The sequence below is a fragment of the Solanum dulcamara genome, chromosome 5 (genome assembly GCF_947179165.1).
Source record: "Solanum dulcamara chromosome 5, daSolDulc1.2, whole genome shotgun sequence".
Lineage (NCBI taxonomy): Eukaryota > Viridiplantae > Streptophyta > Magnoliopsida > Solanales > Solanaceae > Solanum > Solanum dulcamara.
In genome coordinates, this window is record NC_077241.1 from 75483660 (window position 1) to 75506391 (window position 22732).

General features: G+C 30.3%; 4 protein-coding genes across 4 annotated transcripts; 2 read left to right on the plus strand and 2 right to left on the minus strand.

Annotated features, from left to right (window-relative positions):
- The first annotated feature begins 2548 nt into the window (after positions 1–2548).
- LOC129888529 (36.4 kDa proline-rich protein) lies at positions 2549–3749 on the plus strand. The gene has a single exon (XM_055963490.1). The coding sequence runs from the start codon at positions 2653–2655 to the stop codon at positions 3601–3603; it is 951 nt and encodes a 316-aa protein (XP_055819465.1). The 5' UTR covers positions 2549–2652; the 3' UTR covers positions 3604–3749.
- A 2742-nt stretch (positions 3750–6491) lies between these two features.
- LOC129888530 (lipid transfer protein EARLI 1-like) lies at positions 6492–7388 on the minus strand. The gene has a single exon (XM_055963491.1). It carries the CDS (start codon positions 7320–7322, stop codon positions 6840–6842), a length of 483 nt encoding a protein of 160 aa, XP_055819466.1. The 5' UTR covers positions 7323–7388; the 3' UTR covers positions 6492–6839.
- Positions 7389–15302: 7914 nt separating this feature from the next.
- Positions 15303–16123, minus strand: LOC129889879 (14 kDa proline-rich protein DC2.15-like). Its single transcript, XM_055965340.1, has one exon. The coding sequence runs from the start codon at positions 16043–16045 to the stop codon at positions 15635–15637; it is 411 nt and encodes a 136-aa protein (XP_055821315.1). The 5' UTR covers positions 16046–16123; the 3' UTR covers positions 15303–15634.
- Positions 16124–21142: 5019 nt separating this feature from the next.
- Positions 21143–22038, plus strand: LOC129889878 (14 kDa proline-rich protein DC2.15-like). The gene has a single exon (XM_055965339.1). It carries the CDS (start codon positions 21209–21211, stop codon positions 21626–21628), a length of 420 nt encoding a protein of 139 aa, XP_055821314.1. The 5' UTR covers positions 21143–21208; the 3' UTR covers positions 21629–22038.
- Positions 22039–22732: the final 694 nt, after the last annotated feature.

Here is a 22732-nt window from a genome sequence, read left to right on the forward strand (position 1 = left end):
ACTGATTTATCAAACGTGACCCAAAAATTATCGTACCTTAGGTTACACGTACAAATCACACGTGTGATATTTTTGTAGCCTTTTGAATTCTTTTATTGGAATTTCCAGCTCTATCACTTGTACAACATCAACCTTAATGAATGCTACGCATGCATGTTTTTGAGTGCTTGTCAATAAGCTCAACGAGAAAGAGAAAAGGGATAAAACAGAAAATTGTTTTAGGATAAAATTTTGAGGGAAGAGAATTGAAAATTTTCTTATTTTCTTGGATTTGATAAGTTAAGAAAGTACACTTGAAAAATATAGTAACTACAAAAATGGGAAAAGTAGCAAACTGTAACCACAGAAATGCTTGAAAGTAGCATGATTGTTGAAAGTGAGACAACATTTTGTGACACCAAAAAACTGTAAGTTAGACTAAGGGAATAAACCCAAATATAATTTTTTTAAAAAAACATTTACTCTGAGAATTAATTTATGTTCTAAGTAAATTATCATCCAATAAAAAAGTACGTTTGAATATTTTTTTTAAGCCAAAATAACTAGAACAAACCAAAAGCTTATAGTTAGGATTTTTTTATGATTAGACATAGAAGATGGGATATAAATAGTACCTTCTATACATCTTTAATCAATTATCAAAACTCAGAAGAGACCAAATGAAAGGACCATTACAACTTAATAGATGACAACTTTCCAGCATTAGAAAAAGATATAATAAGAAATTTAGTTAGTTGATTTTACTTTCCTGTAATGAATCAAGAGATTATGTATTGGTGTCTTTGCCTTTTTTGAAGATTGAGCTTATGAATCTTTTTTTTTGAGAGGTAAGGTTTCCTCACTAATAAAAACAAATATTTTTTAAACACTAATTAATGAAAAATTTATGTTATAAAACATGATTTTTCATTTCTTATCGTCTCACAACTGGTGGGAACCAGATTTTCGTGGAAAACTTTCTAAGTTTATCCATATTAAAATATTGTTATTTTATTTTATTTTCACTGATTCAATTAATAATATGTGAAAATAGTGAACATTTTTAGTGGTACTAAAAATATGCCGATACAATGCACCAAGTCGTATGCTAAAGTGATAAAAACTTGAATCAAATGAACAATGAATTAATGGCTTCAAACTTAAAAAGTAGACAAACTAACAAATATGTTTGTTAAATATAAAAGTCAATAGATGGAGTGTTAATTATTGTCATCAAATTTATTTTCGTCATACTAATTTGTCTTTGGTGTAATTGCCAAAATAAAAGTTTTTTGTTGGTCCCTTTGCCGGTCTGAAACTCCGAAGTGAAAGAAATTAAAACAAGGCTCACATGATGCCTTGGTGCATGGGCGGAGACATCGGAGTATAATTTATGGGTTCTATTGAATTCAGTAGTTGTTGTAGTTCAAAATTTATATTTATTTTAAAATATTTATTAAATAAATATAAAAAATTTAAATCAAAATTTTGTAATTTTGAAAGAATTAAAATTTGAGTTATAAAATTAAAATTCTAATGCCGTTTTTGGCGAAATGAACCAGACAAATACTCCACTATTTACTCTTTGGTTATTTATTTGTTTATTTTGCAAGCAAGCTAGCTACAAGACAATTCAGTAACAGTTTCAATCAGTCTGAGATTTTATGCTAATACTTCAGATTAATGCTCAATTTAGAATACAGGCTCGGCCTATATTTTCTTATAGATTAGGGGGAAAATATCTTGCATGATAGAAAAGAAAGATTGATTTTTTTTTGGTCCACTATATTGAAATCTGATTAAATTTGAATCAAGACACTATAGAGCCTATTTTTGGAAAAATACTCTCAATAATTTTGTTTTAATTTTCAGGATTCAAATCCGAGAACATCATCCATGTCGCTTGGGTAAAGAATAAAATTGAATTTTCCGTTCCAAGCTTAGCATTCTAGTAGGAGGATTCAGGTTGCGGATGCGTTGTCCAAATGAAGTATATGAAGAACTAACAAAGTTATCGCTTCTCCTAACCGATTGTCTGATTTAGCAAAAAAAGCTTACAAATTGGACCTGCTTCATATAGCATCTATTAGACATATTCTAAGAAATCAATTTTTGCAATTGTAAAAATGTATCTTTATCCTGTTTTATAGCAGATTTTTATCGTATAAAAAATACGTTTTCTATTAGTTCTTTTTACAAAAACTCATTAAGGAGTATGTAGTCCTACTCTATATAAATATTTTTTTTAAAAAGTAGGAGGATTCAATATATAAACAGATTGGTTAGGATAAACTCCAAAACACAATATGTAATCAAATAGTAGAAGTGCAGTGTCTTAAAATCTGTGTAAAAATGGAGACTATGTGAAATAGTAGTAAAAGAAACTATTCACGGACTATATAATCAGAAGTTCAGAACTCACGGATTGGATATTGAAGTTTGCAAACAAAGCTTCAAAGTTTTCATTTCAATTTTACAATACACCTAATCACTTTGGAATTCCTCCATCTACGTGTTGCTGTCTCATGGAATTCATTCATTCACGGGTTACACATACAATACATCTATAAAAACTATAGTCTATATAAATTCAATAACATAACATTAAAAAAAAAATGGAACTACTACCCTTTTAAAGAGTTTGAACAATAATTTTTTCGCCTTTGTCAAAAAATGGCTATGGGTTCATCAAAGATTTCAGCAATGTTCTTCATTTGTATGATTTTCATGTCAATATGTTTGTTACCACCAGCTTATGCTTCATATGGTCAATGCCCATGTACTCCTCCTTATCCACCTTACGAACCACCTAGTCCACCTGGCGCTACCCCACGCCCGCCACATCCTCCAAAATCTCCAGGTCATCACCCTCATCCACCTAAGTCTCCTGGTAGGCCCCACCCTCCACCATCGACTCCACGTCCGCACCCACCAACCACCAAACCGCCACCTCACCACGGCGGACCACCTCCTAAGGTCTTGCCACCTATCGTCTTTCCACCACCTGTCGTATCACCTCCAATCACTCGTCCACCTGGCATTTCGCCTCCAATCACCCAGCCGCCACCTGGCATTTTACCGCCTATAGTCAATCCACCCGGCGTTATCCCTCCAATCACTAGGCCACCTGGCATCCTTCCACCAATTTCAAGGCCACCTGGCTTTATTCCACCTATCATAAACCCTCCCGGAATTTTCCCACCAATAACAAATCCACCTGGAGGAGGAGGAGTTTCGCCGCCACCATCTGGTGGTGGCGGTGGCGGTGGTGGATATCCTCCTTATGCACCTCCTGGTGGAGGTGCACCAGGTGGTGGTGGTGGTGGAGGCGTTCCAGGTATTGTTCCGCCTCCACCAGCTACGTGTCCAATAGATGCATTGAAACTTGGGCTTTGTCTTGATGTACTTGGAGGATTAGTGCATATTGGTATAGGGAATCCAGTGGAACATATATGTTGCCCAGTATTACAAGGATTGCTAGAGCTAGAAGCTGCTATTTGTCTATGCACAACTATAAGACTTAAACTTCTAAACCTTAATATTTTCCTTCCACTGGCACTTTCAGTTCTTGCAACATGTGGTTTAACTCCTCCTCCTGGTTTTGTTTGTCCTCCTCTTGTTTGAATTACTAAGGTTTTTAGTTAATTAATTATGTTGGTCTTTCGTTTGTAATATTTTGTAAGGTACGTAAGAGGTAAAATGCAAATAATTATGAGTTCCTAAGTCTTTGTTTTTAATTTGTATCTTTGTTATGTTTGGTACTTTAATTTGCTCCCACAAATTTGATTCCAGAAACTTGATAATAATATTGGAGTGGGTTTTTATGCTTATCTATGCATAGAGTTCCGGCCTTAAAATTTGTATGCTTAAAATTTTTCAAGCTAATCATAGCGACAAACACCTAAATGTCTGTAAATTATACAGTAGCAACTAGCAAGACCATTTTGTCCCTTACTATATTCAGTTGCGTGTTTAATTTGTATGCAAAAGTTGATGAGTATACTCAGTTATTAGTACGTAGTTGCACAATGCACAGTTAGATTCTTTTTGAGTGAAGTACTTGTACATGAACAACAATTTCTTTTTGTAGTTTTACACGTTTTGAACTAGAAAAATATTGCAAAGAAACAAATTAAAGCTGCAAAAATTGAAATTCATCACTTTTCAAGAAAAAACTCCAATATATTCGTTTGGGGAAGGATAAGGTGAGATATTCAGGATTACGCGTATGATAAAATTTGTATTGCATTTGGTTAAATTTATATCGTCATCTAAACTTAGTATAAATTTTATCCCTTACGTGATTCTGAAATAATATCCTACCTTTATCCTATCCAATTAGTAATTATTTTTTCCTATTTCTCATATGAGATTAATTAGTCCTAAGACTTATAATCCCAGAATAATTTATTCAGTATACTAAAAGACCCCATAATACCTACCGGGTAAAAGGAAAGTAAACAAAGATATTATGAAAAAGAATGTTGTTGAATTATGGGAATGTTGGACGTCAAGATCAATTAATAAGTCTAAAGATTAATATCCACCTTTAATTTGTTTGTACTACATATATATAGGAGTAATGCATGCACTATCCTTGTGGCTAATAATAGTTCTAACAAAGCACATTGACCCCATTTATGAAAATATCACTTTCTAAAGACTACTCTATCCGTCCAAAAAATAATAATAATAATAATTAAAAAAATGAAATGGCTTTGAGTGGACATAAGAGTACAAGCCTGTCAAATTACACCATGCATAATTTGGTAAACCTGGTCCGGCTAGTTGTAGCGTGTATTATACTAGTAAATAGAAAACAATAATTGAGATAACTAATAACAGATGGAAATTAAATTGAATATATATAGATTTACATTATTTATTTAGGTTAGAACATTGTATTGGGAGATAATTTTGGCCATTTAAATCGTACCATAATAATACTACACAAAAACTATGAACTCCTTATTTTGAAGGGAGGGGGGGGGGGGTGATCATAGCCCAATTTAAATAGAAAAAAATAAATTGAAAAATATTTTTTCTATTTTAGTTTTAGAGTTTTATGTGTGAAAATGAAAATATCTTATAAGAATATCATAGAAATAAAAATAAATTCATAAATGACAACCAAAAAATAATCCTTTCATGGTAAGATGTCAAAAAGAATAATCAACGATATGCTTGGTATTTGGTAAGGTTTATATAAGAAATTGGTGAAATTTGTAAATTTTTTGAAGAAAAATATATGATTATGTCTATCAAATTTTCTTTTGAATTGGAGTTCCTTTTTTTTTTCTTCTCAACATCTGAAATATACTCGTCTCAATTTACATGGTTTTTACTTTTTGAGATTTAAATTTCTTAATTTTAATCATACATTTGGACATAAAATCTTTTAATCTTTCGAAATAAATTAAATTTATATATTTAAAAGTTACGTAAAAAAATGCTAGTATAAGTTATAATAATAATAATAATAATAATATAAAATATTTAAAAACATAAAAAAAAAAGAAGGTCAAAATACAATCCGTTTGATTGTCAAAATTTGAATATCATTACATAAATTGAGACGGACTGAGAATATGATATTTCATAGTTACTGCTGGTTTATAATTTCTTGTATGGAATGTATTATGATTATCACCCACTTAACAAGGGAGGAAACATATTTGCAAGCCTAAGACTGGTTATTATCTAATCATGCTCTGAAAGCATCGGACATTTACTATTTGTTCCACTCATTTTTATTTGTCTATTATTTTAAAAATAGATTTTTCATTTTTATTTATCACTTTTAATATATCGAGAAAAAAAATTAATATCTTTTATATTTTACCCTTAGCATTAATATAAATACATATTCTTCAAATAATTTTCCAAGATCTACTATTCAATATCAATTGATATATAGGTATTATGATAAAATATTCATATCAATCATTATTTATTTAGGCATACAAAGTTCAAATAAACGGAGAGAGTATAAAATCTAGTTCAAACTTACGTACGGTAGATAGAATATGTTGTTGTTTTGTTGAAATCTAGGTAATAGTTAAAAATAAAGTTGTTGTAGTCATGAAATTATCTCTTGCTATAGTACGTACAATAATCCAATAGAGCTGGATCCAAGATGACTTATCAAGTTGGGTATAGATTATTTATACATATTAAGTGAATTTTTTTTAAAATATTTAAATTAAAGCTATTAAATTCTACTGTATGTCACTGTAACTCATGAGCTAGATCCGCTCATGATCTCTTAGCTAGCTCTTTTTCTGAAAAAAAAAAGAGAATCCTCCGTGAATCAGTCAGCTTTATTTATTAATATATATATACTCAAGTTGGATCTACCCTTTTGCTTGGTTTAAAGTAATTAAGCACTTAAAATTTGTGATTCTCAATTATCTTAATAAATTAATTAGTTAATAGAAGAGGTGACAATGTTGTTAATTATATATATTAACTCCAATTAGAAATATGAATAGAGCATTCATATACATATGACATAAATATGACAATGCACATTTTTTTTATTGACATGAGGAGAAAAGAAAAATAAAAACATTTGCCACAAAATAGACTTCTATATATTGTGAAGTACAAAAAGTACATTAGGAAATACAAAGAGGAGCTTCTTTCAGGCTACAAAGGGAACGCGAAGTTACCCTGCACACAATAGAATTTATCCTTATAGAAGAAATTCATAGCTAGGACATTGATAATAAGTAAAACAAAATAAAATTCAAAAATACTTAAATCAAACTATGTAGTAGTGTGACAAAATGAGGATTTATATAGTTGATCCCAACTTATTTGGTACTGAAGCGTACTTAGTAATTGTTGTTGTTTTTTGTTCAATTAGGACACTGAAAGCCAGATGGATCTTTTTTGTCACAAAGATTAAGAAGAAGGCTCACAGAAAGAGGGACATTAAGGTTAATCCCAAGAATATTTGCTTTAATGGCAGTGCAAAGACAAACAGCAGCCTCAAGATCAGCAAGTCCTTGAATGAGAGAGCAACAAGGTTTCTTTGAAGGATTTCCAACTACAATTCCAAGTAAATTTCCAAGAACATTAGCACAAACACCTAATTTTAGTGCATCTATAGGGCACTTTCCTTTCGAGCTAGGGCTCGGGGTTGGCTTTGGTGTTGGTGTTGGTGTTGGTGTTGGCTTTGGCGTTGGTGTTGGCTTTGGCGTTGGTGTTGGTGTTGGCTTTGGCTTTGGCTTTGGCTTTGGTTTAGGACTCGGGCAAGTGCCACATGCACTCACAAGAGTGAAAAAAAGAAGGTTCACAAGGAGAAAAAGAGCAAGGGAAGTAGTTTTCTTAGATCCCATATTTTCTAACTTTAGAAGTTTAAAGTAGATATTTTTGGCTTTGGTTGATATTGCAAAAGATTATAGTATGTGGGTATTTATAGGATTGCAAAATTAAACATCATAGTTATGGAAAATCATTTAAAAAAAAAACTAAATTAAGTTTTAGCTGGTATCACAAGCAAAGATATTTACTCAAATATCTTTAAAATGTATTATTATCGACATGAATTGTTGCAAATTGCCATGTTCCTCGCCAGAGTCTACACGTAATGTATAAAAGTTAAGAAAAGGAAATTGCATTGGAAAAGAAATTTGCTTATTTAAGATGAAAATGTAACTTTACTAGATCTACCAATGACCTATAACACACTACACACAAAAAAAAAAAAAAAAAAAGCGATGGACATCTTATCTATAGCTAAATAATAAAAATTCATTGCTAATTCTATTTAAGAATAGATTAGCGATGAATTATTTAAAAAAAAATTCTTACTAGCTACGAGCTATTTATAAACATATTAGTGATGAATTTCATAATTAATTCCTATTGTTTTAATGTTAAATACACTTTAATTTTATAAATTATAAGCTTTTAACTTGGTATACAGACTAATATAGTCAACTATAAAAACATTTCGTTCTGTAAAAAGAAATTCGTGTTGGTGGCAATTAGAGTTGTACAGGCCTAATCGATAAACTGCACCAAATTGACAAATCGAATCAAACTGGAAAAAAAAACCGACTAGTGATTTGGTTTGACTTGATTTGGTGTTTGGAAAAAAAACCCGACCATTATAGGATTGGTTTGATTTTAACTAAAAAAAATCAAATCGAACCCAAACCGATCCGATTATAGATATACTATTTTTAAATTATGTTATACCTAAAAATATTTATTAAAATGTAATTTATAAATATTTTTTAAAAAATTTTCATAATTTTTGTTTTCTTTCTTACATTTAGATTTGGACTTGAAAAATTCATCTAAATAATATTTAAAAAAAGCTCATCTTATAAAGTTATATTATAAAGTTAAAACTTCAAAAAGTGTTCTGTCTCCATCTTATATGTTGATATTTTGTACTAGAATTCTTTTTAAGAAGCACTGCTCTGTGCTTTTATTAGATACTATGAAAAAACCGAAAAAAACTGAAAAAGCCGAGAAAAATTGATATCGAAAAACTCGGTTTTTATTGGTTTGGTTTGGTTTATAGATTTAATAACCCGACACAAATGATTTGGTTTGGGTTGTAAAAAATCTGAACCAACTCGGTCCATGTACAACCCTAGTTGCAATGATCCCACAAAAAAAAGGAATTGACAAGTGCTATTTCAGATTTATGTGTTCTAAAATATTGTACCAGTTCAGTTAGTTTCAATTAAGAAAGATTAAATACCCTACTACCTTAAATATATGAACATTTGAAGTTAATTAGCTTCTTGTTTTTTTTTCTTTTCCACAATATTTATGGAGTGAACATCACTACACCATAAAGAATAAAAAATAAAAAAATAAAAAGAAGAATTAGCTACCAAATTCATCGTTAAACTATCGCTAAATAACTGGTATAGCTAACATGATTATTTCTTTTAGTATCCGTTGCTAATCCCTCATTAAATAGAATATATGATGAATCTTTTATTGTTTAGCTACAGAAACTGTCCATCCGTATTCCTTTTCTTCTTTTTATGGTATTTTTTTTATGGGTTTTGTAATTTTCCTCTTTTATTTTTAGTTTGGCGTTGTTCATCTAATCTCTAGCCTTTGCCATAAGTAACATGAAGTTCAATTCTTCTTTGCTTATGTCTTGTACAGTATTCTTCCACTAGAAGTACTGTTGGGATTTATCTCTCTTGATGTGTTGGAGGAGGAAGACAATGTTGTGTGAGAAGATGATGAGACAACTTCGGACAAATAGAATTTTCCAGACTTCAGATATTTGATAACTAGGTCAAGGTATATTTGGGCTCATAATTGGGCTTTTACCAATTTGGGTTTAAAAGACAAATATTGAAATTTTGGTATTGGGTTGTTATATGGCCAGAAGAAGAAGGTTCGATACCTACGTGAGCTATACATGTATAGTATTTTATTTTTATTTGTATATTTGTAAATTGAGTATTTATTTTAAAGTTGTTCGGAGGTTACAACAGAAATTGTACATCTGTCTATTTTGTTATAGAATAGATTCCATACAAACTTGTATAAATATTAGAGTAGATTGTAAAGATATTGAGCAGAAATACGAGAAGAAAATTTTGTACACTTTTTATTGTTTTCTTCATCAAGTACCAAAAGTGGTTAAAATAAAGAGTAGTTACATTTGCTTAAGGTTAGAGAGATTGCATGATTGCATTATTAAAATAAAATATCTTTTTTTGTTTTGTTTTTTTCTGGGTTGTATTATTGATAATTGCTTATTTTAAATTCTGTAAGACTGTCACGTATACTTAAAAGGCAAACATGAGGTCAAATCATGCATAGTCACTTAATTCCCTTGATCTAAATTATTAAATGAGAATGGGTTTAGCAGAATTTATGCTGAATATTTTGACTATTTGGTGGCTTCTAATCTTTGGATTTTTGTGTAATTGAATCTTGGAAAATAGAATAATTATATAATTAGTCGACAATATTATCATTTCCTTGCTGAAGTATATGGCTCAACTTGCATCTTCTGATTGGTGTAATGGGAATACAAGGACTTTCTTGAGTCACGGCACAATAGGAAGGTACTAAAGGGACCCACTTTATAATAAAAGATAAAAGTATTATTTAGGTCGGTCGTTTCAAATTAACCGTCGCTTTTATTCAAAATAATTATTATTTTAGGAATACAAGATTAAAACTGATAATTATTTTGCCATTTAGGGTTGTTCAAAATCGAATTGAAACCAATAATCTGAATCGAAAAAAGTAATTGATTTATCAAAAATAAATTATTGATTTGGCGGTTCATTAAAGATTTTGATTCTTTTTCCAAATATCGAATTATCGATTTTTAATGATTTTGAGATTTTTTTTTAATAAATTAACCAATAACCTGATAGTATATTAATAAATTATATTTATACCATTCAATATATAAATTTCTTGACTTATGAATTAGTTTCATACTTTTATTTCTGATTCTTAAAATTACGGCTATTCTACAAATAGAGATGAATTCAAAATTTGATGAGGACGGAGCAACACTATAAATTGAAGGTATCAATAAATATAAGTTAAACGAAAGTGTAACATAGTTCTGGTTTGATGGTTTTGACCCAGTATACAGGACCCTTTGCTGGCAAAGAAGTGGAAAGATAAGAATTGGACCAGGGCACCAAATCAGCTTTTGTTTTAAATGGTGCACAATTAAATATATTATCCTTCTTTAGGTATATACATGTATATTATATATATAAGTTTTTTTAAAGTTAACGTGCACGTGCACCCCTTTCTTCAAACGTGGTCCGTCTTTGTCTACAAGGTGTCCGTGTTTATTTTTAAGCAGAATGCAATATGACAACTCATGTGCATGATTTATGCCAACTCATGTGCATGATTCATTTGATTTTGTAATATGTTTCTAAGTGATTTTCAATGATTTTATGTGTGTGAAGTTTTAACAAGTTAAAATCGATAATAACGATTACTAACCGATAAATTATATCTTAATGGTTCTATAACGATTTAACATATTTACAATTCAATAATCGATAAGCTTCAAAATTGAATCAAATCAATCTATGTGTAGCCCTAGTGTCATTAACATTAAGAAGGTAGAAGTAATTCTTTTTAATACTACTCAATTCTTAAAAAAACAATAGAATAATAAAATAAGAATAATTTAATAAATTATACTTTGTATTTTTTGTTTCGTGAAAAAAGCTAAAGCAAAAGTTAAATGTAAAGGAGAGAGTAAAATTTAAACTATGGATATTGATAATGTAACTTATTTTTATTTATTAATGCAATTCAGCTAATAATTGTATGTATAATTAGGTAATCACTTCAATTTCTAGCTTATTAAATATCAGACTTATTAAGTGTTAGATCTAGCTACTTATTATTATAGGTCAATAAATACCATCAAGGAACTGCATGGTGTGATAGATAAAAATTTTCATTCTTAATTAAGGTCATGAATTTAACTTTTAGAAGAAAAAAACTGTTGATAAAAAGCGTTTCTTTTTTAGTGGATTTAATGTAACTAGAATTTAAATTGGTCACCCAATGAAATCTAATACCAAATGAATATATGAAAAAAAGAAAGATAACGCATAAATATTTCAATTTTCAAGCTCAAAACTCTATGTAAAATTGCAGAGTCTTTTCAAATATCTGAGTCAATGGTTGATAAAAATAGTCCTAAATATATTTTTGAGCATTCTTCGTCCTTTAAGTTTATAAAAAGTAAGTATTTTTTATGTTTGTTAAATAATTTATCAACAAACTTTAATTATTTGATTTTATGAGAATTGTCACGAAAAAAATGAATCAAAAATATCAGAAAAGTCCTATCAAATCTCATAAATTACTACCGCAAAAACTGCCTCAGACAATAAAATTAGATTTAAAAAGATATTGTTATAGTGCAATAACAAGTGTTGCTAATTGAGTTGTAAATTTATTTTATTTAAATTAGGTCAAAATATTAATATAAAGACAGAGTTTGAATTCAAAATTTACGATCGCTGTAAAAAGGTCGCACTAAATAAGAAATATATTGATTCAACAGGACGTACAACTCCAACGACAAAATATTGAAAACATTTCATTGCTCCATGGGCAATGGGAAATAAATGAAAATACAGAAGCAACCTCAATTAATCAATTAATTAAAAGTCATTTAGGAAGAAGTAATTGATCCCTTTGGAGTCTCCTTGCAACAAACATTAAGAAGTAAGCTAAGTGAAATAGGGATATTAAGGTTAATCCCCAAAATATTAGCCTTAAGTACAGTGCAAAGACAAACAGTAGCCTCCAAATCCACTAGAGAAATGTGTTGATTTAATTTCTGATGATGAAGATTGTATTAATATGGTTGGGTTTTTATAGACTGCATGTATAAGAAAGGGTGATTAAAAAAAACATTTTTAATTCATGTGTAAGTCAAGAATTTAATCAACATGGATTGTGGTAGGATGAATGATTGAGATTCCTTCATCGGAGGCGGATGTAGCACTCTAGTACCGGGTTCAGATGAACCAAGTACTATTGGCGCAATGTATAATTTATGTGTAAAAATTTATAAAAGTTGTAATAAATAGTAAATGTGAACCGATATAATAATGAGTTCATGGATAAAAAACTTTAAATGTTGAACCCACAAAACTTTTATCCTGGACTATCCAAATATCTCGAATTCGAATTCTAGAAAATGAATTTTTTTTTTGTTAGGAGCGATATCCCTAGAAATTGAAACACACACACCTCCCCCCAACTCAATTATGCGAAATTTAAATTTAATCATGTCCCAATAGAGATATCAACCCCTGTGAAAACAAAAAAAAACAGGAATTTTGGCTGGCAAAGAATTAGTGTAGCATTCTTTGGTAGATCTTGGAAGCACCAAGGCACATGTTAAGAAGGAAAACAAGTTGCCATGTTCCTCTCGCTGATTTCCAAAATCCAGGAATTTAAATTGTTTTTTTTTTGTAGCCCGTGATTTTGCAAGCCCAGAATGTCATGGTACTTAATCAGTATTAGTGATTTAGTATATGTACTTTTTTAAAAAATAAATAAATAAAATTGCGCGAAGGAGAAGGGATTGCAAGGTGGGGAATCGAATCTTCACCAACAAGGTGAAAATTCGTATAGTCAAACAACTGAATTACTATGATTTATTTTATATACACAATTAATGTATTTTAACATATTTTAGTAGGTGATATACTTATTTTCCTAGTTAATAATCTCATTTGTTAATATTTATTTAAGTCGAGTATTTATATCAAATCAATATATCCATATCATTTGTTTGCATAAGATATTTTGATACAAAATATTATCTCATTAAATTACTTAACTATGATAAGTTGGTATGATTGGTGTGAATTTGAAAAGATTTGAAGGTAGAAGGCTGTTTCCGTCTAGCTCCGGAAGCATTGTCTGAAGTAATAAGAAGAAAATTCATCAGATAGCTTGCCTTCTTTTCGTTTACGTGGCTTATTTTTTTTTTTTAAGAAATCTAAAATCAAACAAAAAAGGGATTTTGGGCTCCCGAATCCGACTTATTTGAGGAACAAAGTAGCTCGACGAAAGATGTGAATGGAAAAAAATTCTGACCACCGGTAGTGAAGATAAAAGGAACGAGGGGAAGAATCGACGAGGCGAGTGTTCTCGAAGAGAAAATCGTGATGGAAAAGCAACCAGGGTGAGAGAGATAGGAGAGTAGGGACGGGGAACCAATGTCACCAACTTAACTAGCAGTCTCGGATTTTTGAATAGACAGAGAGAGATCGTCCAGTCCATGGCCCAGTCTTTATTTTGAAAAAGTCTTGTAAGAGACTTTTTTTCTTCTGTTTTTGAGGCTTCTTTCAGTTTCTTAGTAAGAATGCCTATGACTTTGTTTCTCAGGAAATTCGCGCAGCGGAAGACAATCAATATGGATAAATTTTTACCATCTCACTTTTTACGGATAGTTACATATAAAATTATCCAAGTGATCAAAGGTAAAAAATATTTACTAACTCTATTAAAGTATATGAACTATACTCAATTAGTCATATGCTTTGAGGCTTTGAAAAAATTGGGCGTCTAATTTTTCCTTGCTAATAATCCTAAAACTTCATGCAAAAAAGTAGAAACTTGATGCTAAATTTCACATACGACTTCTTTTTTTTAACTTCAATCAAAAAGGCCTGAAATTAATTTTCAAATGGCTAAACTTGAAATATTTTATACTTACGGCTCTGTCTTAAATGAAGACCCTAAAGTTTGCCATCCGTGACCTTCGAAACGAGTTTGGGCTTGGAATGAATCTACTGTAAATAACATTGGATATATTATTATTGTTAAACTAAAAAAAATATATATCACTTGGCAGCCTTCAACATGCAAGAAGTCTTGAATTTCCATATTCATATTTAGAAAATTTAGAGAGTTTCCAAAAAAAAAAAAAGGTAAGACAAAGAAATACAATATTAGAAGTGCTTTATAAGTTCTTAAATATACTTGCATTTTTTAAATCAACTTATTACTTGTTTAACTTATTAATACTTGTAAAAAGATGGTCTTGAATAAGATTTCAGATAATTTTAAAATTTAAATTTTTAACTTAGCTTAAAGAAATAATATGGAATTTTATTTAGGAATTATTTTCGCAGATATTTTCTACGAATTTACATGCAAAATTCTAAAATTCGTAGATTCTAAAATATGTAATAGTTCAAGGCCGCCATATTTTTCAAACCCGTACGAGCAACTATGGTTTACTTTGAATATATATATTAACAAGTATCAAAAATATCTATTCCTTTGATTATGGATTGCCAAATAAAAAGTTAAAGTGAACGGAGATAAATAAATTTGAACGGAGAATATTCTTTTAGTGATTGTTACATTGGAGAACATGGTGAGCCTTCTATTTTCTATACATCTCTTATATATTTTGATTTCTCAAACCAAGACATGAATTCGGGTCCCAATGCATATACATACAAATGGTCCAATGGAAGCAAGAATTTTCAGGATCATTTGGAACTGGCTGTTTCGGAGCAGAAGAGACACTTTCAAGTACTAATGTTGATCGATTACATATTAATCAATATATATACGATTGACTGGTCGGAGGTTATCGATAAAAAAAAAATTGTCCAAGTTGCTTTTCTTTTTGGCTTTTTTTGTTTCTTAAGAGTTAAATTTAGTTAAACTTGAAATTAAATTGGATTAAATCAACTTAATATTTTGAAATTAAAATGAAAAAGAGTTCAAAAAAAAGTATGCAGTAAATCATAAGTAGAGAGTACTACAAACGTAAATCATAAGTAGAGAGCACTACAAACTGAAAGTGATACTAAGAAATATATTGTTTATTTCCAAAGGGCACACAAACAGTACTTGTCTTTCCAACAATTAGCAATCCAAAGCAAATCACAACCTTGCACCTAACAAGATGTTTAGTGCATAGACAAATACAACATTTTTTTTTAAGGAAGGAGAAATGGAAAAGGAATTACAAGTGGGGAATCGAACTCGCACCAAAGAAGATGAATATTCATGTAGCCAATCAACTGAACTATTAAGATTCCCCCGACAAATAAAACATCAGAAACTTGTCAACAAATAAAAAAAATCAACGACCAACTTCAGAAAAGCAAAAACAGAGAAGGCAGAGAACTATTTAGGAACAAGTGAATCCCTTTGGAGCCTCCTTGCTACAAACATTAAGAAGTAAGCTTAGTGAAATAGGGAGATTAAGGTTAATCCCCAAAATATTAGCCTTAAGTGCAGTGCAAAGACAAACAGCAGCCTCCAAATCCACAAGATTTTCAATAAGACTACAGCATGGTTTTACAGGTGGAGTTCCAAGTGTTACATTTAACAAACCATTAAGCACATTAGCACAAACACCTAATTTTAAGGCATCTTTTGGGCATTTGCCTTCTTTTGAAGGAGGAGGGGGACATGGCTTCGGCGTTGGCTTTGGCTTTGGCTTTGGTTTTGGTTTAGGGCCAGGGCAAGTGTTGCATGAACTCACCACAGTGAAGAAAAGGATATTGAATAGAAGAAAAAGGGCAAGTGACTTAGCCATCTTATGGACTCTTAAACTTTGCTAGCTAAAGGGAAGGTAAGAGAGAAATGTATTGAATTGTGATGATGAAGAATTAAAATGATAGTTGGCTTTTTATAGGCTGCATGCATAAGGTGGGTGATTAGAAGAAGGCTTAATACATAGTCAGGTCCTTAAATTTGATGGAATATTCTATTTAAACATTCGAACTAAATTTTGCTCCTATTCATGAACATCTCAACTCTTATTAAAGTATTTCAATTAGACACTTTCGATTCAAATTTTGCAAAAAAAAAAATTGTGTGTGTTCTTATTCGTCTGTTAAATAGTTAAATTAACCATATTAGATATGGCATCTCCTTTACTTATACACATTTACCTCAAGAAAGCCGTAAAACCTAGGCTCTCGCTCCCTACCTAAAAGACATATAGAAACACACGGGAAAAAAATTCAAAATTTGAACTAAAAGTGTCTATTCAGAACCCTTTGTTAGTATTGAAGTGTTCAATTAGAGTATCTAATGAAATATCCTGACAAGTTTAAAGGACCGACGATGTATTAAGCCTTAGAAGAATGATGAGCAAACATTCATAACCCCATGTGTGTAAGCAAGGAATTTTAGCTGGCAAGAAGTAGAGAATAATTTGTTAGCTGGTAGATCTTGGAGGTATATGTGAATGATGGAATTAATGTATTCTATATACTGACAAATAAGTGCAAGAGAAGTAGGTCTCTTGAAGGAAGTTACGCTGCTAGGAACTTCCCTATACTTCTGAAAGTTGGCATAAACTACCTAGATATATTTGAGATGAGGTACATGTCTACGCTTTGTTGGGCATCTAATACTACTGATACCAACTATACAAAAGTGTGGTATGTGCACACTGTATCTCAGCTTGCGTTTGGATATGCAATATGAAGTCATGATTTTAAATTATTATTTGGATATATAATTTGAGATCATGATTTAAAATACTAAATTCTTCACAAAATATGATTTGACATTCCAAATAATGATTTCAATATTTTTATAATGTAAAACTTTATCCATAAATTTATTTTTGTAATTAAAAAAAGACCCATTATTTTAAATTTTGCAAAAAAAGACTTATGCTCGGTGTGAAAAGATTATATGTACCATGTGAAATAATTATTTTAAAGAATAACTAGTTACTACTATTGTTTGGTGGATATTATAAAATTATGTGTATTTGGAAGTTTGTAATCACAAATATTTATTTATAAAAGGAACATGAGGATATGCAATTTATCTATTTAGCGTCTTAGCATATTCTGATATCTTATTTATGAACCATAGTATGCTCATTTTGTAAAATTGTATAAGAATTGAGAAATTTTAATAGTTTTCATAACTTGTGGGGTTTTCATATTAACGATTAAAAAATACAATTTTAAAAATTCAAACTACATGTTCAAACAAAATTTTAACTTCAAATCAATCTGATTTCAAATCAAATTTCATATCACATATTCAAACGGGTCCTAAAACTATTTGATTTGATATAATGAAAAGCAATCTAATGTATAAAGCATTTCACATTCACGGTGGACTTGATGAAGGGTCACACCCCAAGTGGGTATAATGTTGATAGTCTAACGAGTAACCTATAAATGAGATGAATGGTGGCATATAATAGTTTAATAATCAAGTCACGGGCTACACAAGAACCTAGCAAGTGGCTTCACCTGAATTTTAATTAGATTAAAAATATTCTTCTCATGAATGTGGCCAAAGATCCCCAGATCAAATTGTGGTCGTTGGCATAATGTTTTATTGTGTTTGTACTGACTTAACTACTCTTGCTAATTTATTAAAATACTTCTAGTATTTTAAAGGAGCAATTTAGTATGCAGAGTTTATTGGGCCTAATTTTTAGCAAAACGGTAAGCTTCGGCCGAAACTCGTAATCTGGGGCGGATGACACGCCACCCTTCGGTATCGATTGAAAATCTGTATATACATGTATATTTGTATATATATTTATAAAGAAAGTATAAATATTAAACATGGTACTCTTAGAGATAATGAGTCTTGTGGTGCCAGTGATTAAAGCTTAAGTTTACTGTCGTAGGAATGTAAGTTTGAGCCCTGTTGTGGTGTATTTTTTTTAAAGCTTTTTTTTTCATTCAAGACATAGGTAGCGATTTTATTGAATTTTTTTTTGTTAATAAGTAGATTAGAAATCTAGACCTCTTGTAAGTAAAAATCTTAACTAGACCAACAGAACAAGTCTAAATTTTGTATGTAAATTTGCTAATAAATATTAAGTATTATCTTGCTCTACACTGGAGTTTTGCCATAGGTTACTGTTCAAAGCTGCGTGTCACCCAGAGATTCAAAATTCTGAATTCGCCTCTGCTCGTAATAGTGGAAGTCAAACGTGGATCATTTGCACTTTTGTCCCTATTTTTGCCAGCAAATAATTTCTTCGTGAGACATAAATTTATATTTTAAAAATCATAATATCTCATGAATTATGTCACACGCTCTTAAGGAACTTATGCGCCGGTAGGCATAAATTCAATTACTAGGGGCAAAAATAAAAAAAATATCCCACTTAAAAAAGTAAACCGTGCAATTAAATTGTTAAATTTAGAGGAACTTTAGAAAATAGTAAAAACTTGAAACATAATTAGGCTCCTCAGCTGCAGTTTGTCTAATTACGTTCCATAGTTATAGTTCCAGTTGTTATGTCAATTTTCATTTGTTTATCTCATTGCATTATACATATTGGGTTTTCCTATTTGTATATCTCATTGCATTATATAAATTGGGCTTTCAAACAGATTGTATATATACATACAAATTTGCTTTAGAAATTTGTATATGAGCTCCTAAATTCACTTTATATACAAATACAAACCTTTAGAGATTTGTATATGAACCCACAGATTTGTATGTGAGCCTCGAAATATACAAATATAAAAGAAAATACAAATTTGCTTTAGAGATTTATATATGAACCCCTAAATTTGCTTCCAGATTTGTATATGAGCCCCCAAATTTGTATACTACCAAATTTCAGTAACTGTAACCATAATTTATAATTATAAAAAATGTTAACTAGATTAAATAATGCGTAGTGTTTTCTATGTTGCGTAATTTTTCCTTAAATTTACAACTATACTTGTGACAATTTGCATTCCCCAACAATTATGGACTCAACTACATAGGCCTATAGGCTTATCCTATAAGAATGATGAATTTGGACCAAGTCCAATAACTACACAGTGAATTGGGCTCCATAACTAAATTCCAAACCGGGCCGCAGAAGAAGTTTAATGAAAAAATTACTTGATTGAGTGTTTTTTAAAAATTAATTACTGATTTTAGCGATATTTTTTATTTATTATCATTTATAGCAATACATAGCAATACTATGATAAATCTACACTTGTATTAAAAGTAAATTATGCATACAATATAAATGTATTATAAGTGTTTTAAAATATACATTATGTTTGTGTAGTAAGAAACTAACATAATGTATTATAAGTCTATTAAAGTATGTGATAAATGTATTATCTATCTATAAAACTTGTATTATATGTGTTTTATAAATAGTTCTCTGCAATATGTATTATAAATATATTATAAGTGTTCAGTGAATTTTTTTTTTAATTGCTATAGATGGTAAATATTTTCTTAATATTATATATTTATGTAAGTTTCCCAAGTTTAATTTTGTCAATTCTCTAGTTCCAACACAAATTTGAGCTTGTCATTTCCCTTGTTATAGCACCACACTTCAAAATTACCTCTTTAGTCGTATCCAAAATTGTGTAATAATATTTTTTTTTAAAAAAATATATTATGTATAAAAATAAAATATTAAAATATTTATAATAATAATCATTAATGTCGTAAATTTCAAGTATGAATATCTAAAAGAAAATTTTGTATTTAAATGGTGATTGTTGTCTATCAATTATGGACATGACTTCACGAGGAAAGGCTATTGGTCAACATATACATTCCTCCATCATGGTAAAGGAGATCTAAACGTCAAATACCAGTAAACATATACAACAACACTTTACTACATCAGTTATTAAAAACATTGCGGCTTGACAGTAATTTTATGTTCAAGAAGCGAAACATGATACTTTGTGCGTTTCAATATGTTTGTCTTACATTTTTTTTTAGTCTATTTAAAATAATATATCTTTTTTCTCTTTTGACAATTTATTAAATTTAACTTTTTCCATAACATATTTAATTAATATCATAAAATTTTAAAAAATATTTGATAAATTTTACGGAGTGTCAAGTCAACAAAAATAAAATACTTAATATAATATGAAAAAGAGGGAGTACTGTCATTTATTTAAGTGGATCGAATTTGAAGTTTAGAAAGAATGACACGAACTACAAGACCAATGGGTAGTCACGGGTTTGTTTTCTGTACCTATTGTGCCTATTGGTCTGTCTTGTGATCCCCCAAAAAACCAATAAAATAAACTCCACTTGCAGTAACATATTTAACTTTCAAGAAAAAGATCTACACAAAGCTAGGCCAAGTTAATTGGGGCCAGAAATTCTCTGTTTTTAAATTATTAGCCACCTTTCATTCCAGGCTAGCATTTGTTCACATGTCTGCAACTTTGCATGCATGCCAAAATTCTATCCTTCATTTCTCAATTATTTCAAATAGAATTTAAGTTATATATAATCTCTTACTCAATATATATATGGAAATCTTTTGAGTATCAAATGATTTTTTCTTAATCACAAGTTTTTATATGTTCTATAAATATTTTGAAATTGTTAATTATTATAATTTATAACCCAAAAGTTTTAAAGATTTTGTGCTGAATTCGACAACAATATATTTATTGTGACCTCATAAGTGGAGTACGTGAAGGGTGGTGTCTATGCAAATTTTATTCCTAACTTGTGAAAGTAAATAAGTTATTTCGAAAGACCTTCAGGTCATGTCATGTCGAATTTCACAATAAAAAAATTTAAGTTTGACTCTCGAAATTCGAACGGTACCACATTAATTGGGACAGAAAGTATACCTGATAGTAAATGTTTCTTACATTGATAGTATATATAACTTTGCCACGAATTTGTCTATAAATACACACCTCAATTCCTCTATGCCCTAAACCTCAAAAACATAATAGCAATACAAAACATAAGTTAGCTCTACTTTGTCATGGATTCAAACAGATACTTAGTTACTCTCTTTTTGTTCTCCAACATTCTTTTCTTTACCCTTGTAAGTGGTTGCTGGAGTGGTTGCAACAATCCACCATATCCTAAACCAAACCCTAACCCGAACCCAAACCCAAACCCGAACCCGAGCCCATCCAAGGGACATTGCCCTAGAGATGCCCTAAAACTAGGAGTATGTGCCAACGTGCTGAACGGGCCGGTCGGAGCGGTCATCGGGACCCCACCCGACCCACATTGTTGTAGCGTACTAGGTGGACTTTTGGATCTTGAAGCTGCTATTTGTCTTTGCACTGCATTGAAAGCTAATATTCTTGGAATCAACATTAATATTCCAATTGCACTAAGCTTGCTTATTAATACTTGTGGCAAAACTCTCCCATCTGATTTCATTTGTGCCTAATAAGCTATAAATGTTTCTCTTTTGGGTCGTCACAAAAAAATAAGTTTTAGCGACTAGACTATTCTTAGCGACCTTCAAGTTGGCGCGAAAAATAACTTTTAGTGACGAATTTTTATCATTTTCTGTGGCGACTAATTAAAGTCGCATTTGTTGTAGTCATGTGTTGATGTGAAGTATTTTGCCTTTGTTGTTTGTATCATTCTAGGAATTTCTATTTTTGCCTTTGTTGTTTGTATCATTCTAGGAATTTCTATTTTTGTTTGTTGAAGTTTCATTTTAATTAGGATTGAGCACTTGATTTAATTTGTATGAAGGGATTGTTATTCCATCTCTTTTGTAGTTTTACTATAGTGCTTTCTTTAGTTTGTTGACTTGAATTTCTAATTCACCAATATTATTTGCTTTTAATTTCTCCTTTACATATATTTCCTTGCTGGATATTAAAAATAATTTGGTAGTATATGTAGATTAGTGTACGATACTTGAGGTTCCAGTGGTTATTAAGTTAATTTGAGCAGCTTAGTACCTAAGAATAAAGCACGACAGAGTGTTCATGTACTTATATAGAATTCTTAACTAATAGTTTCGCATGAATTAATTCTGGTACGGAGCGATTCTCCTTTAATCATTAATGGGTTAATAATACCTGATAAGTGTGGGGTCCTTTTCCCTTATTTAAAAGGATTTTCACGTAAAAAAATTTATGTCATTATTTTTTCATTTTATTTCACTATTTTGACCATAAATATTTTTGTGTTAATCCACATTTTCCCAACCAGGAGATTGCTGAGATGATGGTAAGTACTTTCACCTCCCAACCTAAGATTGTGGGTCACCGAGGGAGCGGGAAAAAAAATGAGATCTCCTAGGTAGGGAAAAAAAGATTCCCTTTGCCTCAAACATAGTTTTTTTCGCATCACAAGATTTAAATGAATCGTATTTAACATTTAAATAGAAAATTTTATTATTTTGATATGAATATTGAGCTTTTAACATTAAAATTGAATATTTAGTCCATTAAATTTTTAAATGAGGATTAATTTGACTCGGATGAAAAGTACTGATCCCGTTCCCTTCAATATTTGTCAATTAAAAATATTAAGT